The sequence below is a fragment of the Haliaeetus albicilla genome, chromosome 14 (genome assembly GCF_947461875.1).
Source record: "Haliaeetus albicilla chromosome 14, bHalAlb1.1, whole genome shotgun sequence".
Classification (NCBI taxonomy): domain Eukaryota; kingdom Metazoa; phylum Chordata; class Aves; order Accipitriformes; family Accipitridae; genus Haliaeetus; species Haliaeetus albicilla.
In genome coordinates this window covers 16,130,249-16,154,046 of record NC_091496.1, presented here as the reverse complement: position 1 = coordinate 16,154,046, position 23,798 = coordinate 16,130,249, and the positions used below count along the sequence as shown (strand labels likewise).

The 23,798-nt window shown below is 45.6% G+C and overlaps 1 protein-coding gene across 1 annotated transcript in view; it reads left to right on the top strand.

Moving 5' to 3' along the window:
• The window catches only part of LAMB1 (laminin subunit beta 1), a 44,438-nt gene extending 21,342 nt beyond the window's left edge, over positions 1-23,096 (top strand). Inside the window, exons 20-33 of the mRNA XM_069801851.1 lie at positions 94-257; positions 758-982; positions 1,861-2,078; positions 2,184-2,280; positions 11,720-12,089; positions 13,788-13,972; positions 15,213-15,454; positions 17,446-17,649; positions 18,032-18,176; positions 18,938-19,145; positions 19,360-19,501; positions 20,266-20,442; positions 21,740-21,899; positions 22,783-23,096. Coding sequence (XP_069657952.1) covers positions 94-257; positions 758-982; positions 1,861-2,078; positions 2,184-2,280; positions 11,720-12,089; positions 13,788-13,972; positions 15,213-15,454; positions 17,446-17,649; positions 18,032-18,176; positions 18,938-19,145; positions 19,360-19,501; positions 20,266-20,442; positions 21,740-21,899; positions 22,783-22,919 — 2,674 coding nt within the window. The 3' untranslated portion in view covers positions 22,920-23,096. The remainder of the gene's footprint in view (positions 1-93; positions 258-757; positions 983-1,860; positions 2,079-2,183; positions 2,281-11,719; positions 12,090-13,787; positions 13,973-15,212; positions 15,455-17,445; positions 17,650-18,031; positions 18,177-18,937; positions 19,146-19,359; positions 19,502-20,265; positions 20,443-21,739; positions 21,900-22,782) is intronic.
• The last annotated feature ends 702 nt before the right edge of the window (positions 23,097-23,798 follow it).

The window sequence follows — 23,798 nt, the reverse complement described above, 5'->3', positions numbered from 1 at the left end:
CCTTCACAGTGGTTGAAAACCTGAGTGTAGTTATGGCGAGGCTGCAGTCTGCTTGCCTGTGGTCCCCTGCATGCTGTGTACCCCATTGTGCAGGTGCCAGGCTGGCTACTATGGAGACCCCGTCCTGGGATCAGGCGACCACTGCCGCCCCTGCCCTTGCCCTGATGGCCCCGAGAGCGGACGCCAGTTTGCCAGCGGCTGTTACCAGGATCCGGTCACGCTGCAAGTCGTGTGTGTCTGTAGTGCGGGATACATAGGTACTTGGCGGGTGTGCGGAGGGGGGATGGTTGGGTTGGACCTTCTGGTGAGAAGGGGTATGTTCATATGGGTTGTCGGATGTGACCACAGTACCAGCATCAATGTGTTGCTGCTGGAGGTTGGCAGCACTTGGAACATGCCATGGCAGAGTGGCTTGTGCAGGTGATGCTGGCACCACCACTGTGAGCCTCATCCCCAGCAGCATGGCGAGGGATGACTGGTGCTCGGCAGAGGTGGGCAGGACAGCAGTGGAACCGAGGGGACAAGCGTGTTGGCAGCTGGGCTGCGGCACCATGCCTTGGTGCCTGAGGCAGTTCCATCCATGCTGCACCAAGCTGCTGCAGTCTCACCAAGCACTGCCTCTGCTGCTTTGAGCACGATCCAATTAACGTTGCCCCCGTTAATGGCCTTTATTGTCTTGCCTCAGTCTTGCCGTTTATGGGGCTGCATGCTAGCGAGCCGTGATGGTAATTCCCACCGTGCCTGTTTGTTCAAACAGGCAGTCGATGTGATGAATGTGCGTCTGGCTTCTTTGGGAGCCCCGACGAGGTTGGCGGCGCCTGCCAGCCGTGCCAGTGCAACAACAACATCGACACCACTGACCCGGAGGCCTGTGACAAGAAGACTGGAACATGCATGAAGTGCCTGTATCACACGGAGGGTGAAAACTGCCACCTCTGCAAACAGGGCTACTACGGGAGCGCCCTGCAGCAGGACTGCAGAAGTGAGTGGGGAGACACGGCCGCAACCCTTCCGCCAGCCATGTCACAGGGTGGCAGCGGCTGCCTGAACTCTTTAATTTACCTGGGAGCATTTAGGGGTGGAGGGGAAACCTCATTACCTTCAGCTGGAGTTGTGTGCAGCTGCCCTGCAACTCAGCGGGGCTCCTGGCCGGGAGGGGAGTCCTTTACATTTGACAGGGAGAGCAGGGACAGCATTTACATGTGCTGAAAGGACGAGGCTTTTGCGGGAGGGGGGTTTCTTGCCCTCTTGTTAGCAGTCTTTGTTTACCTCTTCTCCAGAGATGGGGGTGGTGGGGTGAGGGTTTGGCTTTTGTTTACACCAGCGTCCCTGCAGATGTGGCTGGACAGTGGGAGCAAGGGCCGTGGCGGGGAGCCGAACCGGGCGGTGGGGAGGCAGACCCTCCTCTCCCTCTGCACCAGACGCAGCCCGGCAAGGCGGGCAGGTTGCTGTGTGGGCGAGCAGAGCCCTGCTCTGCCTGGCACGCCATCGGCCGCTGCAAGCAGATCCGCCACTGTAGCCAGCTGACAGGAGCTGGGCAGGCTCGGGCTTCGGTTGTGTACAGAGGGAGGAGAGGAGAAGAGTGGGAAGGCTGGGCCGCTTGAATGAGCGGCTCCTGTCACCTCCTGTGTGCTGGGGCAGAAGCTGTGGAGGCGGCCAGCCTGGGACATGAGGAGGGCCCTTGTGTGGTGCTGGGTGTCATTCAGGGCTGGCTAATCCAGGCCTGGCCACGGGCATTGGCATGTGCCAGCACCTGCGCACACCTCTGGGGACTCGGAGAACAAACTAAATGCGAACTCGCGGCAGTCTGGTTACGAGAGGACGGGCTGACATCGATGCGCCACACTCTTTGCCTCACAGAGTGCGTCTGCAACTACCTGGGCACCATCCGGGAGGACTGCGAGGGCTCGGAGAGCTGCCGGTGCGAGGCGGCCACGGGGCAGTGCCGGTGCCTGCCCAACGTGGTGGGGCAGACCTGCGACCGCTGTGCCCCCCACACGTGGAGGCTCGCCAGCGGCGCTGGCTGCGAGCAGTGCGGCTGCGACCCCGCACGCTCCCTCGGGCCTGCCTGCAATGAGGTGAGGGGAGCGCGGGGCGTTCTCCGACAGCTTGGCCTTCGCTCCGGCGTGGGGCCGGGCTGCTGCTGAAGTGGTCACATCTCCTGTTGGGGTTTGTTTTGGCAGTTCACAGGGCAGTGCCAGTGCATGCCGGGCTTTGGAGGCCGAACCTGCCGGGAGTGCCAGGAGCTCTTCTGGGGTGACCCGGGCGTGGAGTGCCGAGGTGAGTCCAACCCCAGCACCTGCTCCACCTGCTCCTTTTGGAAATGGCCTGGTGGCCAGTGGCCAGGCGTGCCGTCACCCCCCAGTGTGCTGGGACACCCCCACCAGGAGCAGCCCCTCCGGTGCTCCCTGCCAGTGCCCTCATGAGCCTTGGAAGTGAGGGAGGAAGGCATGTTGGGGTCTGTCCCCTGGGGTTTTGGTGTCTCCAGGGATGGGAGGCACAGCAGGAGCCCGACCTGGCGCTTGCTGGACCCTTATTTAGAAACAAACCTCTCTGTGTAGAAACTAACTCTCCTTTAACCATTAAGCTGCAATGCTCTCGGGTAAGCTGGTGTGGTAAGAAAACACATCACAAGTGTTTGGGTTTGAGAATTGGTCCAGAGACCAGTTTCCTTTGCCTTTCGATTGTAGGTGGTGGAAGACCACTGTCTCCTCTTGTGTCTTGTTAGGGAGACTGGGCCTGAAGAAATAAGGTTTTGGATTTAGTAAGAGACTTTCCTTATATTTCAGCTGAAAATAAAGGAGCGAGCGGAGACGATGCAGCAGGTTAGCCATAGCTGTATGCCGCAAAACAGAGCGCCATGAAGTTGCTTGTTTAGAAAGCTGGATGCTCTCTGTCCTTTTATTATAAACAAGTCTGTTCATTAGCTGGAAAAGAAACTTCAAACACTGTCCAGACCAGAACAAACTTGTATCTCCAATCTGTTCAAATAGGAGCCTTTGCCAGGAGGGTTTGCAGTAGATTAAGGTATTTTTTCCTGCAGGGAGGAATGTGCTTGCAGTGGTCTTTAATAAATCCCTTACAATAGAGATACCTTAGAGCCCATTATCTAACCAGATAGGCAGGTCACAGCTACTTGGTTAGTGCAGCAGATGAAAGGACTGGGGAATTGTCCCAGTTCCTGAGTACATATTGGGTTTCTTGGGGGGCGAGGCAGCCTTTTCGGGGAGGCTGTGTGTGTTCTGACATGGTGAGGGGCGCTGACCCTGCTGGCTCCAGGGCAGGGATTGTCTCTTGGTATCAGCTGTCTCCATCGGGGTTTATTGATGGAGTCCACCTGCATACCTTATCAGCAGGATTTTGCAGTGTACCAGCATTTCTGATCTCTGATGGAGTTTGTGCTGCCTTTTGAGCATGTGAAGACCTGCTTTTTAATGAAGTAAAGAGAGGATATATTCTTCAGAGACTGTTTTTACAATGCAAATGTTTTTACACTCTCCTTCCAAACCGCTGCCCCTAAGTGACATGGGAGACTCGCTCAGGTGGAAATGCAGATTTTCCTTCAGGATTGCATCCAACAGGCGGTCTCTGTGTCGGGTAGGGAGAGCCAGTGCCCAGCACTGAGCCGCGGCAGCCTGTGACATGATGCCCCAGATGGGTTCCAAGCATGTGCTCGCTCATGGAGCACATCCAGCCCTGTGGTGCTGCTGAGTCTCCCCAGCATGGTAGGGTCAGTGCTTCCTGCCCTGACTCCCATCCTTCCTCAGCAGGGAAAGAAGCAACTTCTCAGGCCTCGTTTAGTCCCAGCGAGCAGAGCGGGAATGTTCAGGCTGGCAGATGTGCAGCTGCTCTGTGGGCAGGTAGCAGCTCTCAGTGGTAAGCAGTTTGCAGGTGAACTGGAAAACTGCTGTTTAAGGAGTTGCAGAGCAGTGCCCCTGGAAGATAGCTTAAATATGGCCTGTGGCCAAGGTGAAGCTGGAACTGAGTTGGGGATTCATCACAAAGATGTCAGCTCCAGCTGCAGGGGCACATGTGGACTCCTGGCCATGGCATTTGCCACCTGCCCTCAGTGGCCTGCTCATGCTGGCCCAAGCAGCCAATACGGCCACATTTTGTGCTGTGTTCGGGAAGAAAATACAAACCTATCTGGAGAGGGAATGGCGAGAGCTCTGAACCATATGAGTATGGACGGACAGTCTTCACTGTGGGCAGTGACCTGATGTGGAGGTGTGGATGTTTGTCCCGATGACTCCAGTGTGGGAACCTCCACTGGCTGGGGCAAGTGGCTTCTGCTCAAGGTTGGAAATCACATGGTGCATCACTCAAGGGACAGTAATATGTGATCTCTTCACAAGAGGTCTTCAAGCTGTTGGCACCAAGAGACACAAGCTCCTGCTGAGAAATGGGGACTGTACTGCCCATGTTGCTGTGACACCCTTTACAAATTTTTTAATTGCTAAAAAAAAACCAAAGTGTGTGGTCATATGAACACAAGTGCCTGCAAAAAACCTCTACACAGCTATGTGGAGATGTACAAAATGGCCCATCTAGGACAGGCTGGGGGCTGCAGCCCCCCACGGGTTCCTAGGCACTTGCAGCAGTGCCGAGCTGTGGATGTGGCCCCAGGGTCCCAGCACTCTCCACTGGAAACCAGACTCCAGGGCACGCTTCCCTGCTGTCCCCGTTGGTGACAGTGACCTTGCAGGCTGCTGCCTGTGACTTGTTTTGTAGAAATTTTGGTAAGATCAGAGATGGTGAAGCAGAAGCTGGGGGACGCAGGTTTTTGCACCTGGTCTGAGTGCTTTGATTTGCAGTTTGTGTTCCCTGTGGTGGAGAGAGAGCATGATCTGATGTCTTCTCTCTGCATGACCCAGTGGTTACAGTGGGACCAGACCACTGGGGCAAGCTAAGCTAGGTGCCTATGTTTGGGTAGCATCTCGACCCTTCGGTACTGGGTACGCTCCCACCATACACAGATGTCCGCTGGGGATTACAGACCACAGAGAGTCTGTAGGACTGGGTCTTCAGAGACTGCTTACTCCATGCTTAAAAAACCACAGTTACTTGTTTAATTTAACATAATGCCTGAAACAAGCACAGGAGAGGTGTAGAGGATAGGAAAAAGCCCAGCACATCTCTGTTGGCCTCGTGCAGGTCCCTGTGAGGATTACAGTGAGCAAGGGCATCAAACTCAAGTCTCCCAGGCATTCTGCTGGAGTTTTTCCAAAGCCTGGCAACCAAAGTGCAGGACTAGGCACGCCGAGCTCTGCACCAACTTCAGCCTGTAAAGCACATTTCTGGCAGGAGGCTCCAGGCTCCTGTGAAGCCTCTGAGTTACGGTGTGGCTGCAGAGGCAGCTTGAACAATGCCCTTGCACAGCAGATATTTGAAGTTTATGTGTTTCATATAATATTATATAAAGGAGATGACAATTTTACTGTCATTACTCTTTTAATTAACAACCAGAACAGAGTGCATTTAGTAAAAGGCACTATATAAGATTGAAAGTTAGGTTGTATTGCTGTCTCCCCTTTACAAGAAGCATACCTTTGTCAATGTTTTTCTGTGTTGGACTTGAGTATCAAGCCCTATTGTAAAAAACAGGATTTAATTGAACTAAGATGAAAAAAAGTCACATTTTTATCAAATACTCACTACAGGCATTGGCAGAAAGTTGTTTTTCTCAGTTTTTAGTCTTTGTTATGTACCTGGTGCCGAAACATCTGTTCACTGAAAATTACTCTATTGCCTTTTACAATAGGCTTCATAATCTTAATTTAACACCTGGGTCTTAAAACTAGTCACATAGACTGCTTTTATAGGAGGTGTTTATGGTGCAGAGAGAAAGACTAGCAGATGTTTCTTTTCCATCTGTGATAAGTGTCTAAAGGAAGTCAGACAAATTCTGTGCTAAAGGAAATACAGTTTTCACTTTGAGTTTCATAATTTCAATTGACCTGTGGTCTTAAAATATTGTAATGTATATTGATTGTTTCCAGAAAATTGTCCTTTTGGCAAAGTCTGCTAGCATGTTAAAATGCAGCACAACTCTAGTAATTCTAGGCTGGGATCTTATCTTAACACTTGTACTGAAAATCGTAATGCTGAGGAGTTAGCAATATGCTTACAGGGTAATTTAAATCAATAGCTGATTATTCAGAAGAAATTTGCTAGCTCTGCAAAACTTTCAACCTTACAAATTGCTGAATGGTTTTCTCATCATAGTGCCTCACTGCCACTGAGAAATGTTGCCAGGAAATCATGTTTGAACAAACCCTTTGTTTTTTTGCTGTGGAGGAGGTAAACATTTGATGTTCTCCATCCCTGATCTCAAGCAGTAAAGAAAATATTTCTGAAAAAATGATTTCTGTATTGTGTAGGATGATGCAGGGCACTCGCTTGTTCCTAGCATCCTGCAATAAGGCATTACACAGACTGATCTTCATACAGCCCTTTCAGTATCCATTATATCATCTTGGCTGTAGTAGCAACTGCTCTGAGACACCTTAGTTTAAGTGATATGCAAATATGCCACATACTGAACTACAGTGTTACTGAATTAATAACAATAATTGAAGTAATTATTGAATTAAATGGAAGTGAGTTCTAAATATTTAAAATCAGAGGGAAAGGTAGTAGAGCTTTCAGAGTAAGTGGAAGATAAAATGGTTCATAGATATTTATGTGCTTAAAGCAAACCACCTGAGCTAGTCATTTACTTCTTTGGGATATCTCCCCTTGGGTTTCTACAAGACTACATTTAATAAGCATGTACAAGTGTTACTTTTTATCTTTAAGATCAGGAAAAAAAATTACTGAAAGAGAGAGGCATTGATCAAGGCGGTATAAAAATTACCCATGCATACTCTGTGTGCATACACTTATGTGGACATGGGTTTGTGAACAGATGCAGCTACAATCTTTTATACCTGTAAGCTGTTAATCAGCAGATCCTGACTGAAGAATTTGGCTAGAAAATTTCCTGTCAAAAATGTGATCACACTTAAGTTGGTGTATGCCACTGAAGAATGTCTGATTGAGTTAAACACTCAATTAAAGAAAACAATACACCCAGGTCCAAAATGATATTTCAAAACAGAAGCCTATTGTTTAATATAGTAAATGCTCCTTTGAAAACCCTCAAATCTTTGGCCAATGATTTCAAAAGACTTCTTTTCCTCCACTATATTTTCCATGGGAGGTACTGCAGGGTCCTGCTCTGGTTACCCAGGGACAGATTTGATGTCTGTCTAACGCTGATCTTCAAAGTAAGCTGCCCCGTCCATGTTAACTTGCAGCCCTTCACCTCGGCCTTGGTCCACCCCTCTGTATGAAGGGAGGGTAATCAGCCATTTGTCGTGAAGGCCATTGCCAACCTAAACTGTTTAAGGCATCTAAATCTCTCGGAGTAAACTCAACATCTGTGTAGTTTGGCAGTGCAAAATGAACCACTTCCCAATTTCTAGTCATGTAAGCATAGGCAAGGCATTTAAAAGGAGCTTACAGGACTTCATGTCTTTCCCTATTCCACAAATACTATGTTAAGTGGAGTATAAAGCCATTGCTAGCTACTGAGTAATGCCTGAAACACTTCTGCATCCCTAGATGTGCCTGTGTTTTTCTTGTTCTTCTTGGAAAAAAATTAGATTAACTAGGCATATGCTAAAATTAGATGTGGTATAGCTACTCAGGTGTTACATCAGACTTATGAGTGTGCTGGTTAGAGCCGAAATCTCCAGAGCCAGGCGATATTTTTAAGATTGTGTTTGAGTTAGCCTGTTTGAGTACATTGGAAGCAAAACTGCTGTAACTGAGAGCATCATTAGCACTGGACTGTATAGGGGTTGACTCACATGGTGGCCATAGGAATAGCTAGGTGGTTGTTAGCGAAGGAGGTGTTAGAGAAGCAAGAACTCCACGGTAGTTAGAAGTGATGCTGGGGTACTCTGGCCAGAAACAATGCTGGGCATGACGTGCTGGATCATTCTGACATGGTGTTTGCTCTGTTTCTAGCAGGTGATAGGAATCAAGGTGTCTCCTGTTTTCACATCCCAGTTCACTGGCTGTGATAATCAAATGTCACATGAATCCTTTTGGTGGATGTGCACCCACTATCATGCATGATAGATGTGTAAAGTTGCTTTTTTGTCAACTTTAGGACAAAGTTTTGCCCTGAAATCTCAGAGACTGAAGCCAGCGGGCTCTTGGTAGGCAGGCGTTGCAGGAGGCAGAGGTGAAACCTGTGCACTGAGCTATTTGCCTGGTGGCCCATGGTGTTGAAGGCACTCCTCGCTACCTAGAAGGCTTTATATGGTCTTGGCCTGGGCTTGCCTTCCTCCATTTGAGAACTGCCACAGCTGAAGTCAGTGGAGGGTCTGGTCCCCACCGTGCTGTAAAGGGAAGATGCTCCCTGCAATGGCATTGCATGTGCTCCAAATAGCCTGTTGGTGGTGGCCAGGGCACATGATGTGGGACTCATCCACTAGAGGTGTTGGAGATGGTGGAGGTCCTGTTCCACACGACCTTGGAGGGCAGTTTCTGTGGGTTTCTGGCTGGCTTAATTTCATTATTAATGCTGTGTCCAGAAATTGGGCCCCAGCTTCTGATAAAAGTACAGTGAGACTGGCTCTAGCAAGGAACAGAGATGGTTTCAGTCATCTCTGGTAGAAGCGTGTGGCTAAGGTCATCTACACTTTAATAAAAGACAATCACATGTAACCAAACACTGGCATGCATGTGCCATTTGTGAGGTGAAAGGTTTGCTTACAGGATGTGAGCTGTAAGAGGAGCAGTGATGCTTTTGTGAGAACTGAAAAAATGTTTCAGTCAGTGCCACAGCAAGGAATTGTCCAAGGGCTGTAGCTAGAGAGAGTATACCATCAACATGTAGAAATCCCTCCCAAATTTTCAAAATGGAAAGAAAATAAAACGGTTGGAATGTTCTTATTCCACTACTGAGGGAGGCTTTTTCTTGGTTTCCTTTAAAACTATGTGATTTTACTTAAAAATAGAGATAAAATTTTCTTCAGTTTTACCCTTTGGTTTGAAAGCTGGTGTGGTCCTGTGCACAGTTAATGACTTGGGAAGATCACGAAGAAAAGAAAGAGCAAATGTGAAACCAGCACTTTTGAAAGCCATTTTACATATGTTGGATTCACACTACTGAGGTAGTGCAGAGCCAGTATTGCCTGTTTCTGGGCTTGATAGAGAATCCTGAAATGGAGAAATAACCCACAGTAATGTTTCTAGCCACCTTGTGCAATTTTCTCATGGGTGCCCCAAAGTTCAGTTTGGAAGTTTTGCAGAATTCTAGAAATGTGATGATTCTTCCAGCTGTTGTGCTGCATTTAGAATAAATTCTTTGCTCTTTATCATCTCCCAGCAGGCAGCTATGGAGCCTGGGCTTTCACTTTGCAAACAAGTTAGTACTTAAATTCTCTTCTCTCCTTCCCCAGCATTTTCTGGCTCCAGAGATTTTGGAATTCACATTACCATGTAAATGCTACTAAAGCCATGTCATCTGCCTTTCCTGAACATGTGGGTATTCAGGAGTAGAATTACCAACATGGGCGTTTTTTTCCTCACTTTAAGCTTTTTAAATCTGCAAGTAAATATAGTGATTTGATTTGCCAGCAGCAAGTATTCATGTAGCTTGATCAGATCTCAGGATCTTTGAGAAAAATCACATGCCATTTAGCCCCTTTCTATGCAGAGGAATTTGGACAATTCATCATTATATCGAGGGCCTTATTAGTTGACAGAAGGGTTAACTGACCTTCAAACAGGAACTTGACAGTTTGCCTGCAGGGAACATATTCCATGGCAAGTTGACTACTTAAGCACTTTCGATGTAAAGTAAAAACAATCTCTTGTGTCAGGGTATAATTCAAAGAACAAAGGACCATTTTGCTCAATTGTGCAGGCAGCAGAAGTTATTTTTGTCTCTTGCCTATCATATTCACATTGTACAAGAAAGTCGTTTTGTTGAGGAGGGATTTGTTCTGCTGAGGCTCTTTGTGTAATTTTTGAACTGAAGACCACCACTGTGTTTTGGCATTGAAGCAAACAACATACAATCTTGAAAACTGCTTTGTGTTTTGCCCTTTTTTCAAGGGGGCATGTGCTTGGGGTGTGTGAATTGATTTATGGACCTTTTGGAGCCATTAAGCTCCTTCAGGGATGCCTGATAAATGGATGTGTAAGTGAAGGCTTTTATTGGGTATCACAGTATTTTTCCTGTTTAAGGAACCTGTGCTTGACCTGCTTCAGGTGTACTCTGCCACAATGGTAGGTAGATGACCTACATATTTTCAAGGCCTCTCTTTTTGTTCTTTGCTGCCATCCCTTTATTAAAAGCCTTGCAGGTTGGTAATTTCCTCTGCTGCTGTTGCCTGCATAATTAAGGAGGAGGAGGAGAGGTCAAGTGGCAGCCCCGCTGGATGGAAACGTTTCTCCTGATAGTGTTATTGTGTACGAAGTGTGTCTGTGCTTTTAGAAATGACCGTGCATCAGTAAGTTAATTGAGTAACTTCTCTATGGTGGGTTAGTGACAAAGTAGTACATCTTTATTCTAAAGCTTGTTAAAAAAGGGTGTTGCCCAAACCTTATCACTCCAATTTGGCAACCACCTGGAGCCCCTGGGTCTTACCTGACTAGCATATAAAGATGGGTAGGTGTTCACAGTTACAAAAATAAAATAAGAATGTAAGTCCATTTCAGGAAGGTGTGAATACTAACCCCTGAGTTGGTGCTCAAAGTGTGAAATAATTAAAAAAATAAATCTGTTACAAACAGTGTGTAGGCTCTTTGTTGTTAGCACCCTGTTGGAGAAGACTTCTTTCTTCTCCCTCAGACAGGGCTGCCCATGACCACATTCTTTGTTCTAGTCCACTATTCACTGCCTGATGTTTTCCCATTTTCTGTATATGCAAACCATCAGTCCTGTGCAAAGCTCCTCAGTGCATGTTGTGGATGTTTTTCCACCATCCCTGGCAGGAGTATGTCCTGAGCCAGGCCCTGTACCTCTGCATAGAAGATCTCTTAAGGGCTGTTACTCCATAAATTTGTCGTGTTCTTCTTGGAAGTCACTTCAACTTTTAGCACCCGCAGTTTCTTGTTGTAGGGAGCTCCGCCACTTAACTAAGTGCTGTGTAATCAACTGTCTCCTTTTATTGTGCTGTTTGTGGGAGGTGCAGGGGAAGGTGGTTGGTTTTTGATCTGCTGCATTCCTCAGGTGATACCTACACCTGTGCTGGAGGAGACAGTAAATGGTTGTTCCTTGTTCGCTTCTCCCATGTCACTCATGTTTTGTTCTTAAACCCTCTGCTATGTGCCTGCCTGTTGTTTCTTTTCCTGTCTGGAAGGCCTTGCTCTACTTGTAGGAGTGAAACTGGGATCTTTGTCTTCAGTTGCTCTCCAACTGATAACCAAATGTTGCAACAAGTGTCCTTCCTTGCTCCATTACTGTGCCTGGGTTTGAGACGTGCAAATCCTGGTCTCTCCTAGAGTTATTTCCCTATCTCTCTCCACTTTCACCCTCAGCCCTGGTTCCCCCATACCCAAGCAGACACATCCATAATTAGCTTTTTATAATCCAGACAGGGACCACTTCTATACTCATTTCACCACTTCATTATAACCGATTTTTTTTTTTCTCCCTGCCAATGTCACTGTCATTTCCCTCACCATAGCCTTCACACATGCCTTTTTCTTCTTCCAGCATGTGATTGCAACCCTCATGGCATCCAGACCCCGCAGTGTGACCGTGCCACCGGGCAGTGTATCTGCAACGAAGGGGTGGAAGGGCCGCGCTGCGATAAGTGCTCCCGGGGCTACTCCGGCTTCTTCCCCAACTGCGTGCCGTGTCACCAGTGCTTCGCCCTCTGGGATGTGATCATCAGTGAGCTGGCTAATAGGACCCAGCAGTTCCTGGATAGGGCTAATGACCTCAAAATCACTGGAGTCACTGGCCCATACCAGCAGACACTCAACACCCTGGAGGAGAAGCTCACTGAAATTAAAACTATCATCACTCAAAATCCAGCTGCCGAGCCCCTGAAGAACATTGGGAATCTCTTCGAGGAAGCAGAGTGAGTACAATTGTGGTTGTCTCTAGCGTGGGAAGGAGTGGGAGTGCCAGTGAGATGGGATTTACTTGAGTGACTGATGTCCCCATGCTGGGCTGGGGACACCCTGGCTCTGCTCCTCCAGCTGGGCGAGGTACACTGCAGCTCCTAGCACTCACTGGTGGAGCACCTCGCCATGCTCAGCACCAGCAGTAAGCATCTGTCCCACAAGCAGAAACGTGGCTGGGGAAGGTAGGAGCAGTGCAGTTACCATGCTCTGGGCAGGGGTTGTCCTGCTCCTGCTGCACGCCAGGCAGCTAATTACCACGGAGCCACTCATGCTTGCCTTGTGCTCCCCCGGGGCAAAGGACAAACACTGCTATTCTGTGAGAGAATGAAGAGGGGAGAGATTAAATTCCTGGATTTCCATGTGTAGCTGATGAGTTGGAAGCTTGTGCTCCTTTCTGCACTCTTGAGTGTGTGTGGGGGGAAGCACTAGCTTTATAACAAGGATTGTTTCCATTTTTCTCAGGGTAGGAGGCTTATATTTTGTTTTAGGGCTAAGTATACAAAAGATGGTAGTTTGTGCTTTTGGAGATGGGACAGTTTAACATCAGGTAGGATTACAGATGCTTTCTAGCTCTGTGTGCAACTGCTTGAACTTGCTTGTGCATTGTAAAGGGGGCTGCACAAAGCAGAGGGCCAAGGATTAAAGCACAGATGTCTCAAGGATATGCTTGTGTCCTACAGCTCCCTCCCTCCATCTGGAGAGCTGGGGGTTGCCGCTAGATTTGGGCTCTGTGTGTACTGAGGTAGGTCAGAGCAGGTGAGGAGCTGCTTTTCTCTAACATATGCATTTGTATGTATCTGTTCTCGCTCCTTTCTGCTTGTATAGAAGTACTGGGGTCTGGTGGACTCCTGGAAAACAGCAGGCTGTTGGGCTATTGAGAGAGCTGTAAATTGATCATAGAGCTTGAATACTGCCTGATTCTTTCAGAATGAGGAAATGCTGTGTTTGGTGGGATCACCATGGATTGGAATAGCTTCCTATGCCAACTTCTGTTCTGCAGCAGCATTGATGTGTAACATACACTTGCTTTTCCTTTTAGGGTTATCCCACTAGCTAAAGCCTGCTCCATGGCTCACTGAGGCCATGCTGAATTCTGAGGGCGGGAGGTTTTCCTTCATAGCCCTAAAGAAACGGCTGGTGAAGAGGGATCTTTACAGAGGAGTTAAAAGAATCCATTGTGTTCAAACTAAGGCTTCCCCCCCCCCCAGTTTCCTGAAGTTCAAATCTGTCCCATGAGCTCGTAGTAATCAAAACTGCATTTGTAGCTGTGTGGGATGGGAAGCAAATTATGTATGGATCATAGTAGTCAACTCTGACCTATGCAGTTGCCATGGTACAAGAGCATTACACCAGTCCTCTGGAATCTGCCTCCAGTTAATCTTACACAAAGCAGCTGTTTTCTGAGCAATTTGGTGCTTTGAGTTTATAAACATGATGTAGATTAAAAAGTAGTTTTGTATGATAAAGCAAACAAAACAGTGTTCTAGGTAGGCATGTTGTTACAAATCACTTACAGCTCCACTGAGGGAGGACAAGTCCTGCTGTGGGAGAAGCTTGGCACAGCTCTAACCACCACTCTTCAGTGAAGTGAAGCACCAAGGCTTACTACCCTTCCTCCTCCCCCTGTTGAGTCCTGTGCCTCTGTTTTACAGAAAACTGACAGCAGATGTTACAGTTAAGATAGCTGACATAGAAGAAAACCTGTCAGCCTTAGCAGTGAAGAGCAATAGCACAGACACTGACCTGAGCATGCTGGAGACAGATGCCAAAAGCCTAGACCATGTGGTGAAAGAACTTGCAGAACAGCTAGAGTTCATCAAGATCTCTGATGTTCGGGGTAAGTGTCGCACGAAGGGGGAGAAAGCAGTGGGGTAGCTAAAGATTTAATTAGTGTATGGTTTTAAATACCAGGTTAATCTTCCGACTTGTAATAAAACTCAGTTGCTAGGAGGGCGGCTTCTTTCTGTCCATGGGCAGAGTTGCTGATGCAGCAGGAATTCTATTTTGCCCCCTCGCCCCCTCTCTCTCCCTCTGCACATTGCAAAGCCAGCTTGAGTTAGTGGGGCACAGAGTTGTCTTAAAGGCTCTTGATTAATACATTTTAGACGAGACACAACAGCTGAAAGTTCCAAGTTCTGGCAGTTCCAAGATCTCCCTTACTCTCCCCAGTCTGTGAAATTGCTGTTTCTGGTTGGAAAAACTACCTGGGTCTTGGTGACTAAGAGCACACCGTAAAAGCCCAGTTCTTCTGAGCCACCCAAGCCTTGTGTGCCCATCGGCACACTGAAACATGCCAAGAATCAAAATTTGCTGGAGAAAGAGGAATGTCACCGAATTTGGAAATTTTGAAAGCTGACTTCATTGCAGCTTGAAACAAATGATTTTTTTTTTTTTTTTTTTTTAATTCCTGCTTTGCAGGAAGTCAGAGATTGTTTCCAGTGAACGTGGGATTTTGCAGAGTGAGGCAAGTAGGATGTAGAACAGGGGAGTCCCCAACTTGTGGCATTCTGCAGAGGAAAGCTGCCCCAAGGTGCAGAGTATGGCCACCCTGGCAGGGTCCCTCACGCCCTCTCAAGGCCTCTTCAGGAGTTGTCCAAAACTTAACAGTTCCATAAATCAGCATCTGTCATCAAGCAGTTGTTTCTTGGGAAAGCTCTGACCAGTTTCCAAGCAGTGACTCCATAAGCCAGACATCCTAGGGCTAGCAGTAAGAACTAATGGGATAAGTGAATCCTTAGAAAACAGGCTGTTGCCCTATAAACCTAAAAGTGTGGATCTTCTTTTGCCCTCAAGGCAAGCAGAATTCAGTCAATAGGGTTAGAGAAAGGCTTAACTTCAAAATCCAGCAAACTTGACACACTGTCAACCAAGCAAAAAAAATGAACTGCCCCCCCACCCCCCAGCAGGCCAAATTCTGTCATCCTTGCAATGGCATGGAATACAGCTGCAGAGGCTAGCGTTTCATTTAACTTGATATTCATATCGTTAACCCTGATGTGTCATCTGCCAACCTCCATAATACAAATTACTTTGGGTTACTTAACACATTTCTGAGCAGCTCCATCTGATTTCTGCAGGGGCTTTAGATAGTATCACCAAGTATTTCCAGATGTCCCTGGAGGCAGAGGAGAGGGTCAATGCCTCCACTGTTCACCCTGATAGCCCCGTGGAGCTGTCAGCGCAAACGCGGCAGGAAGTGGAAGACTTAATCAATGAGAAGGAGGCCCAGTTCAAGGCTAAACAAGAGGAGCAGTCACGCCTTCTGGATGAACTCGCGGGCAAGCTGCAGAGCCTGGATCTCTCCGAAGTGGCTGAGAAGGTACGCAGCTGAGAATCATTGGTATAAAACCTGTAGCAAAAATGAAGTCAGGTTTGTGAAGAAGCAACAGGTGGGGAAGAACTGTTTAGGGCTTGACAGTGTGAGATACGCAGTTTGTTCATGAAAAATGCACATTTCTTGGATGATGGGGTATTTTGCAGGCTAGAACAGGGCTGTTTAATTGGTGGGCTCTGAGACCTACTGGCTTTCAGGCACCAGCCCTTCATGTTGGTCTCCCCCCTACCCTTCCTAGCCCAATAGAGCACCCATCTTTTCTAACACAGAGCCCTTTGCTGTAGACAGAGCTCTCACGTGCAGGAAAGTGTAGCACTGAGAACCATCCTCTTAAGCCTGTCCTCAGTTCACATGCTGCATTCTCTAGGCTCCTCTCTTCCTTTTAGCAGCTCCACAGGGTACATGCTATGCCTTTGCAGTGCCCAGCCAGGCAGCACTTCACTCGCACTGGTGGGCCACCCTCCTTGGCATCACCACCCTCCCATCCTCGTTTGTGAGACAAAATAAAACTTGCAGAGAGCTGGAGTCAAAAGGGCATTTTCTCTGTTGAAGCTGCCTGCTCATCTGTAAATATGATCAAGGGTGGCTTTTTCTTGGGAGAGGCTGGGTGTTCCCTCAGTTTTGCTTTGAAGTCAGCCAGCTGCATTCAGAGAACAATCCTGCATGAAGGCAGGCTGCAGGGGACTGCTCATTAACTCCCCTGGGCAGGCCAGGCCTGTGTTAGAGGATGAGTTCTTCACATGCTGAATTGTCCCATCCTTTATAACTCTGGTCATCCCTCCTGACTCCCCCAGCCCTCCTTCTTTCTTGGGAGGGAAGAAAGAGGCATTTTTTTGTTTCCCTTTCCCTGCATTCCTGCCTAACTGTTCTTGAGGACTGAAAATCTTGGGTAGATGTTTATCAGGGCTATAAACACAGAGTTGCTTGGAGGTGTAATCACGGGACACCAAAAAAAGTCTTTGCTTTCTAGCTACTGCTGGGTTGCATGCCAAACAGGTAAGAGGGACTCATTTACACTTCACAGGAGGCAGCTGCAGCTAACTTGGCACAGCCCCTAGGTTTTCCCAGAGAGGTTTTTTGGCTGCAAAGTCTGTTGGTTAGTGACTATCATTTGGCAAAAGGGGTGGGGTGAAAAGGGAGAACCACCTCAAAAGAATGGGGAATTTTCCAATTTTCTCTCTGGCTAAAACAACTTCTAGTGATTTCATTGTCCAAACAATTGACCAAGCAGTGGATAATTCTCAGTACAAATGTTGCTGATTTAAATAGTTTTGCTTTAAAAAAAAAAAGTCTGCCCTGATACTTTCTATGGGAACACAACCTTGACAACAATTCACAAATTGCAGAGTGTTCTGGAAAGATGAAATCGGAGCAAACATTTGGTGGAAGGGAATGGGACAGCTTTTTAAGGGAGATGAAAAAAAGTTTCCTGTTCAATGTGGAGCATTTCAGCTTCTTAGTATTTCATTTCTAGGGCATTAGAGCAAAGGAAAGGATAGATACTACTCTGCACAAAACACTTACTTTCTTCCTTATAAAATAGCTTCTTGGGATGGCCATTTTTTCCTCCAACAGTACTGAAGACTGATTGCAAACAAAAGCCATACAGACAGTAGTAGCTTCCAGCTTGAAGCCAAAGCTTAAATGCAGCTTTCCAGTAAAAGATGATGTACAGGAAAAGTAGACGATGAAGGCACAGCAAGGCTTCTGTCATAATCTCCAGCTACTTCAGCATCAGGGAGTTGCCTATTTGTAACTGAGTTAAAGGCAGGAAGCTGCAGGGGCACAGAAGAAAGATTAAAGTCGTGCTGGTATGGCCCTGCTGCAGGAACCACCTGCTTGCAGCTCTGCTGCAAGGCATACTACTGCAAGGGGCAGAAATAACAGTGTAGAGCAGAGTCCGACTCCATCCCCCTCACAGCTCAGCAATGGAAATAAAGCTGTGACTGTTCCCCTTGGCTAATGTGTCTCTGCAGACGTGTGGCACTCCCGTGGGAGCCTCTTGTGCTGAGTCCGAGTGTGGCGGTTTAAACTGTCGGACAGATGATGGAAAGAAGAAGTGTGGAGGACCTGGCTGCAATGGGCTGATGACCGTAGCTCACAACGCCTGGCAGAAAGCCATGGATTTTGACAGAGACATCCTCAGTGCATTAGCAGAAGTTGAGCAACTCTCCAGAATGGTAATATGCCAAATTAATTGTTAGATATTAAAAAAAAAATCTTTTCGCTGTAACACAAGTTTAGACACTAATTGACAAAGTATGTGCCTGGCTTACTTCAAAATACTTGTCAGTTGCATAACTTCATCGTGCTTGTAAAGATCCTAAGACAGGGAGCTTGCTAAAGTGAAGCTTCATGGATAACTCTAAACACTAGCCTGAGTTGTTTAAACTAGCATTGGTGGTATGGAACATAGCCAGCTTTTAAAAGTGTTGTGTGAGTTTTATGCGAAAAAGCATTTCTCATTACTATTACCTCTGACTCCAACTGAATTTTTGTTTCAAAACAGGCCTTAAAGCATACGCAAATATGTAATCAAATCTTCCGTTTTCCTCTCTTTAGGTTTCTGAGGCGAAACAGAGAGCTGATGAAGCAAAACAAAATGCACAAGCAGTTTTGCTCAAAACCAATGCTACAAAAGAACAAGTGGACAGAAGCAATGAAGATCTGAGGAATCTTATTAAACAAATTAGAGACTTCCTAATGCGTAAAAACCTTACATTTAAATTATGTTTTAATTCTGGGTTCGTGAAAACTGTCTTTAGCTCTGAATCATCCTCTAAGGGGTAATGCAATAGTTGTGTTTCCTCCACCCCACCCCCCTTTCAGCCAGACTTAGTGTGTATGATAAAATCTGGAAACAAGAGAAAACCAAGACAATAGGAAAGGGAGAGCAAACTGGCACGTTCTTGTGTTTGTTTCAGCTGAGGCTGTTGTACTGCTGTAATTTGCCAAATGCATTCCTAAGTTCTGGCTGGAAAGACAAAGTACTATTAAAGGGGAGGAAAGTCAGAAACTGAGTTTATCTCTGTAAGAAAGCAGGTAAAGGTTAGATGAGAGCCTTGTTTGCTAGCAAGCGGCAGCATGGCAAACCCATTCCTTCCCTGTTTGCACAAGGCTGAGTATACTGTTAGCACAAATACATTTATGTGCAGCTGTTGGCTTCGCTTCCTGTGGGCTCAAGTCTCCTCCCCACAGCCCCAGCATGGTGTAGCTAATCAGAGATCTTCAAATAGCTTCCAAGAGATCTATGCCAGCAGGGCCTATATGCCTGCTGGGCCTCTCCTGGGAGAGGTTTCACCCTAAGGAAGCAGTTTTAATACCTTAATTTTCTGTAAGTAAGTCAGGGGGAGGAAGTTTTCCCATGATTTTCCTTCTTAGAGGAGCAGCTGGACAAGAATTTGAGTACTGAGACTTGACAGAGGGAAGCTTTTACTCACATCTTTGTCATTTGTGTCCATCTACTAGAAGACAGTGCTGACCTGGATAGCATTGAGGCAGTGGCTAATGAAGTGCTGAACATGGAGATGCCAAGCACTCCCCAGCAGCTGCAAGCTCTGACAGAAGATATTCGTGAGCGTGTAGAAAGCCTTTCTGATGTTGAGGTCATTCTGCAGCAGAGTGCTGGAGACATTGCCAGAGCAGAAATGCTACTGGAGGAAGCTAAAAAAGCAAGGTATGCAACCCTGTTCTGTATTAGCTGTTTTCCATCACCAGGAGCTTGTACAAGACTTTCATTCCATTGTATCAGAAAATGCAGAGTTTAACTTGCCCTGATACAGATTCTCATTCCTTAAGGGGCAAAAATGGCCCTTTGCAGTGTATGACTCATTCTTTTTCCAGTTCCAAAGTAAAAGCACTTTTAGCGTTAACATAGTTTTGCTCCACAGCAAAGGTGCAACAGATGTTAAAGTCACTGCGGACATGGTGAAAGCAGCACTGGAAGAAGCAGAAAAAGCTCAAAATGCAGCTGAAAAAGCCATCAAACAAGCTGATGAAGATATTAAAGGAACTCAAGACCTGCTGACCTCAGTGAGTTCTTCATGAGTATTTCTTAAGATATAGAAACAGCACCAAATCTGATGCTTAGAAACTGATGTAAGCCTATCTGGGAAGGCTCTTGGGTATTGCAAATTGAAGACCACTTAAAAATCACATCAACTTTTGAGTTAGTGTGACAGATGCTAGGGGACCATTTGCTCTTAAAAAAAAAAACAACACAAAAGGCTTTTCTCATCCCATATCCTGCACCACTGAAGATAGAGGGCTACATCCTGCTCATTTAATGCAGCAGGTGTACCAAGATCCCTGGAAAGTCATACCTGTCAACCACATGGTTGTGTATTGGTGTAGCCATGCTATCAGTGTCATCTACCACTGCAGCACGAGACTAATAAACAAATGCTGGATTAAAATGGCAATTGCTGTAGTCTTGTCAGATAATGTATTTTCAGACTTCAGCTCAAAGCCCTCATGAGACCATAGCGCTAACTTACATGATGGAGTCAAATGTCTGAAGTTTTTCCTGTGGATTAGGCAACTCTTGCATGTGTAATAAAATCAAGTACTTTTTAACCATGTTCTGTAATGCTTCTGCAGCCCTGTATGTACCCCATCTTCAAGCAGCAGGGCTCTTTCACCTTGACTGCAATTGGCCATTTGTAGCAAAATTAAACCACTGGTTTTTGTATCAGATCTATGGACATGAACTAATTAGTTGATCAGGGCTTATCCAGAAAGTTTAGTTATTATATTCAGTTCTTTTGAAAGTGTTAACTCTCATCCCTCTTTGTTAGATTGAATCTGAAAATGCAGCATCTGAAGAAACACTGAACAATGCTACCTTACGTCTGTTTGAGCTAGAGAAAAGTGTTGAAGACCTTAAGCAAAAGGCTGCTACAAATTCAGAGAATGTGGACAATATAGAAGAAAAAATTGTTACTGCAAAACAAAACGCTGAGGAAGTTAAAAAGGTGAGAAGATCAGGAAATCTGCTAAGGGAAAGCCAACAAAACTCACACCCCACATTTGGCTAAAGGAACATTAGTGAATACATTCAATCGGTTTCATTTATTGGTCAAGTACTAGGGACAAAAAAAAAAAAAAAAGGCACTTAATGCACTTACCAAAGATAGCTGCTTTTTACTTTCTTTGATACCAGATACAGGGAGAAAGAAGTATTGGGAAGTTTTCAAGTTCTAAAATAGCTGCAGGAAACCTGTCAGGCTGTCACACTGTCAGCCTTTCACAGATTCATTTCTGTCCCTCAGCTTTACTATCTGCCACAGGAGAACTTGTAATTTTTTTCCCCTCATATAGAGTATTTATGCTTCTATGACAATGATAGGTTCAGGACACACAACCCAGAATTTGGCATATACAGAATCAAGCAGCAAGAAAAATCATTAGCTCAATATAAAACCAAAGTAATTTCTAAATATCAGAGATGCAAAATTTGCTCTGTGACCACATGGCATTGCTCCCACTGTCTGCTACACACCTTCATAATAGCAAAAGAATGCTCATTAACAAAACAATTGACAAATCTACCCAAGGAAGTTTCATTGCTCCTATCTGTTGTCTATAGTTAGCCCACTAGTCTCCAGAGAGGCATCTTCTGCCAGGAGAGATGTATTCTCCATCAAATCAATTATTTCTGACCACTAAGTAGTATTTCAGGTGGCTGTCAAGTAAACACAAGAGACTTCCAGTACTGCTGCAGCTTGTTAACTTGCTTATTGGTTGACTTCAGTTGGGTCACAGGACTTCTTAATCTTAACCTTGCAGGGAAAAGCACAGCTGAGAAACCAATGTCATGACTTTTCCAGCACCTTCACCTATGTAAACTATACAGCTGTTCCCATTAGTGAAAGAGTGACAAGGGTATTCCTCCCCAAATGCAAGCATTCAACCAGAAGCAGTGCCAGTTCCTTACCACATGCAGCCTTCCAGCTGTACTAGGGGCCATGGCTTCCATTAGTTACAGAATTGTGTAACTGAATCCCATAAATCCCTGCCAAGTGTCAGAATTAAAGCTGTAAAACAGCCACAGCTCTGCAAAAGGGCAACTGATGAGTCTTCACCCCAACTCTTCAAGTCTTGAGTATTAAGTAGGAAGTACCCCAACACTGTTCTGCTTTTGTTAACCGAGCTAACAGTGTAGTGTAGTCTCCTTACGCCCGGATAGTGAAGAGAGAGGGAGGAAATGCAAGCTCCCACTGTATTGTCTTTTGAATGAGCTCCATCTTGTGCTTGAATCTGGAACAACAGGTCCTCAATACCGAGCTGAACGACAAGTATAAAACAGTGGAAGATCTCATCGCCAAGAAGACAGAAGAGTCAGCTGATGCTAGGAGGAAAGCCGGCATGTTGCAAGATGAAGCTAAAGCCTTGTTGGCTCAAGCAAACAGCAAACTCCAGCTGCTCAAAGGTAAGGCTGTTCTGAGGAGGTAAGTCATTATCTTAGAATATGAAGCAATTTGATGCTGTTAAACTGGCTATTCATTAGCAGTAGGGGAAAAAAAATGGAAGTTAATTCTTTGTTACTGAGGTTTGATCTGCTCTGCTTATTCTTATGGCTGCAACATAGTTTTCTGAATTAAAGATTTCTATAAAAAAAGCTGAAACTTAGAAGTGAGACACAAACTTCTGGAATGGCACCTATCACTGCTCCAAGAACCACTACAGGGAAGGAACGTAACTACTAATATGCTTAGGACAAGGACTAACCTGTTCAAGCAAGACCCCTATCTTCAAACAATACTCCCCCCACCCCATCCTGGAAAGCTATTAAAACAAAAGGTGATCAGGATACATCAGTTCCAGTTTACAGATCAATTTAACATTTAGTATTGACAATTAAAGTTGGTTGAAACTTTAAGGAGGGGGCAATCTGCCCATAGCTACCAGGGAGGGAGCTAAGTTTTCCTTGTGTTTTTGCCAGGCCAGGAACTCATTCTTCCCCTGCACAGTTACAGTGACTCACTGAATAGTCTTAACCATAACAAGCCAAAACATTTCACTGTTCTGTAAAAGCCACCATAAAGAAGAGAATGACAAATTATTTTCAACATGAATCAAAGTTCACTTTTGGATTTCCACTTACAGAAAATTATTTCCTTGTTGCTTTATGTTCCAACGTTAAGGAAACAAAAAGGTGCCATTCCAGCCTTGGCTTTTTTTTTCCTAATCAGATTCTCTTCCACAATAAAAATAAAATTTGAATAGTAGTTTATCTGTAACCATAATGATTTACACTTATCTGTATTAAAACACCCCTAATTAAGCTGGTTTTCCCCTTCCTTTGCTGACAGACTTGGAAAATACGTATGAAAACAATCAAAAAGTTCTGGAAGACAAAGCCAAGCAGTTGGTGGAGCTGGAAGAGACAGTTCGCTCCCTCTTACAGACAATCAGCCAGAAGGTTGCTGTTTATAGCACTTGCTTATAAATGGCAGCAGGAAACGCTTGTGTTCAGGATGGGTTTTACAAGTATTACACTAGTTCTTTTTGACATTACACTAAGACCTGATAAAACGAACAGGTTTTATATTGACTTTCAAGTCACAGAACCAAAGACAAGTAACTTTTTGATGTTGAAAATAAACAGTACTTTTGTATCACTGTATGTACCTAGTATGACTCATTAAGTTCCTTCCTATTTTCAGTAGCTGAAATGGTACATCAATTAATCCTTTAGCAAGTCTTGTTTTTAAAATGGTTAGAGATCTAATAAACTCTTGGCTCCAACTATGTAGCTCTAAATAAGGGCTCCAATTACTATGAAATATAGGGTGGTCACTCAGAACAAAATTACAAGTGAATGAATAAATACCATACTTGTGGGGTTAGCTAGCATTTATGCCACAGTACTCAAAAAGGATTATTTACCCTCTGCATGATATCCATTTAGGCTTAACACTGGTTTCATGTCACTGATTAGGAAATACTTGATACATGAAGTGGAAACAGAGGTCAGCACTGAAGGGCTGAATATGGTTTACATTTCAAGTACCAAATATATGTGATAAACCAAGCTTGGAGGATCGAGCCTCTCTGCAAAAGGAACTACAAAAGTTGCACAGGGCACTCATGTGACTCAGTTAAGGAGCTGTACACAGCTCTCTTAAGAACAGCTTGCACTTAACAAAACACAAATAAGACTTTCAAGGTGCAAGAGTAACATCCAGTTCACCATATTTAAGCTCAAAGTTGGCTGTAGAACAGTGCACCTTTCAGACAATTGTACAGTACTGCACAAACTGATTTACAACATTCATCAGCTACACAAATTAGCATTCAAAACTGAAACATGCATTTACACATCCTG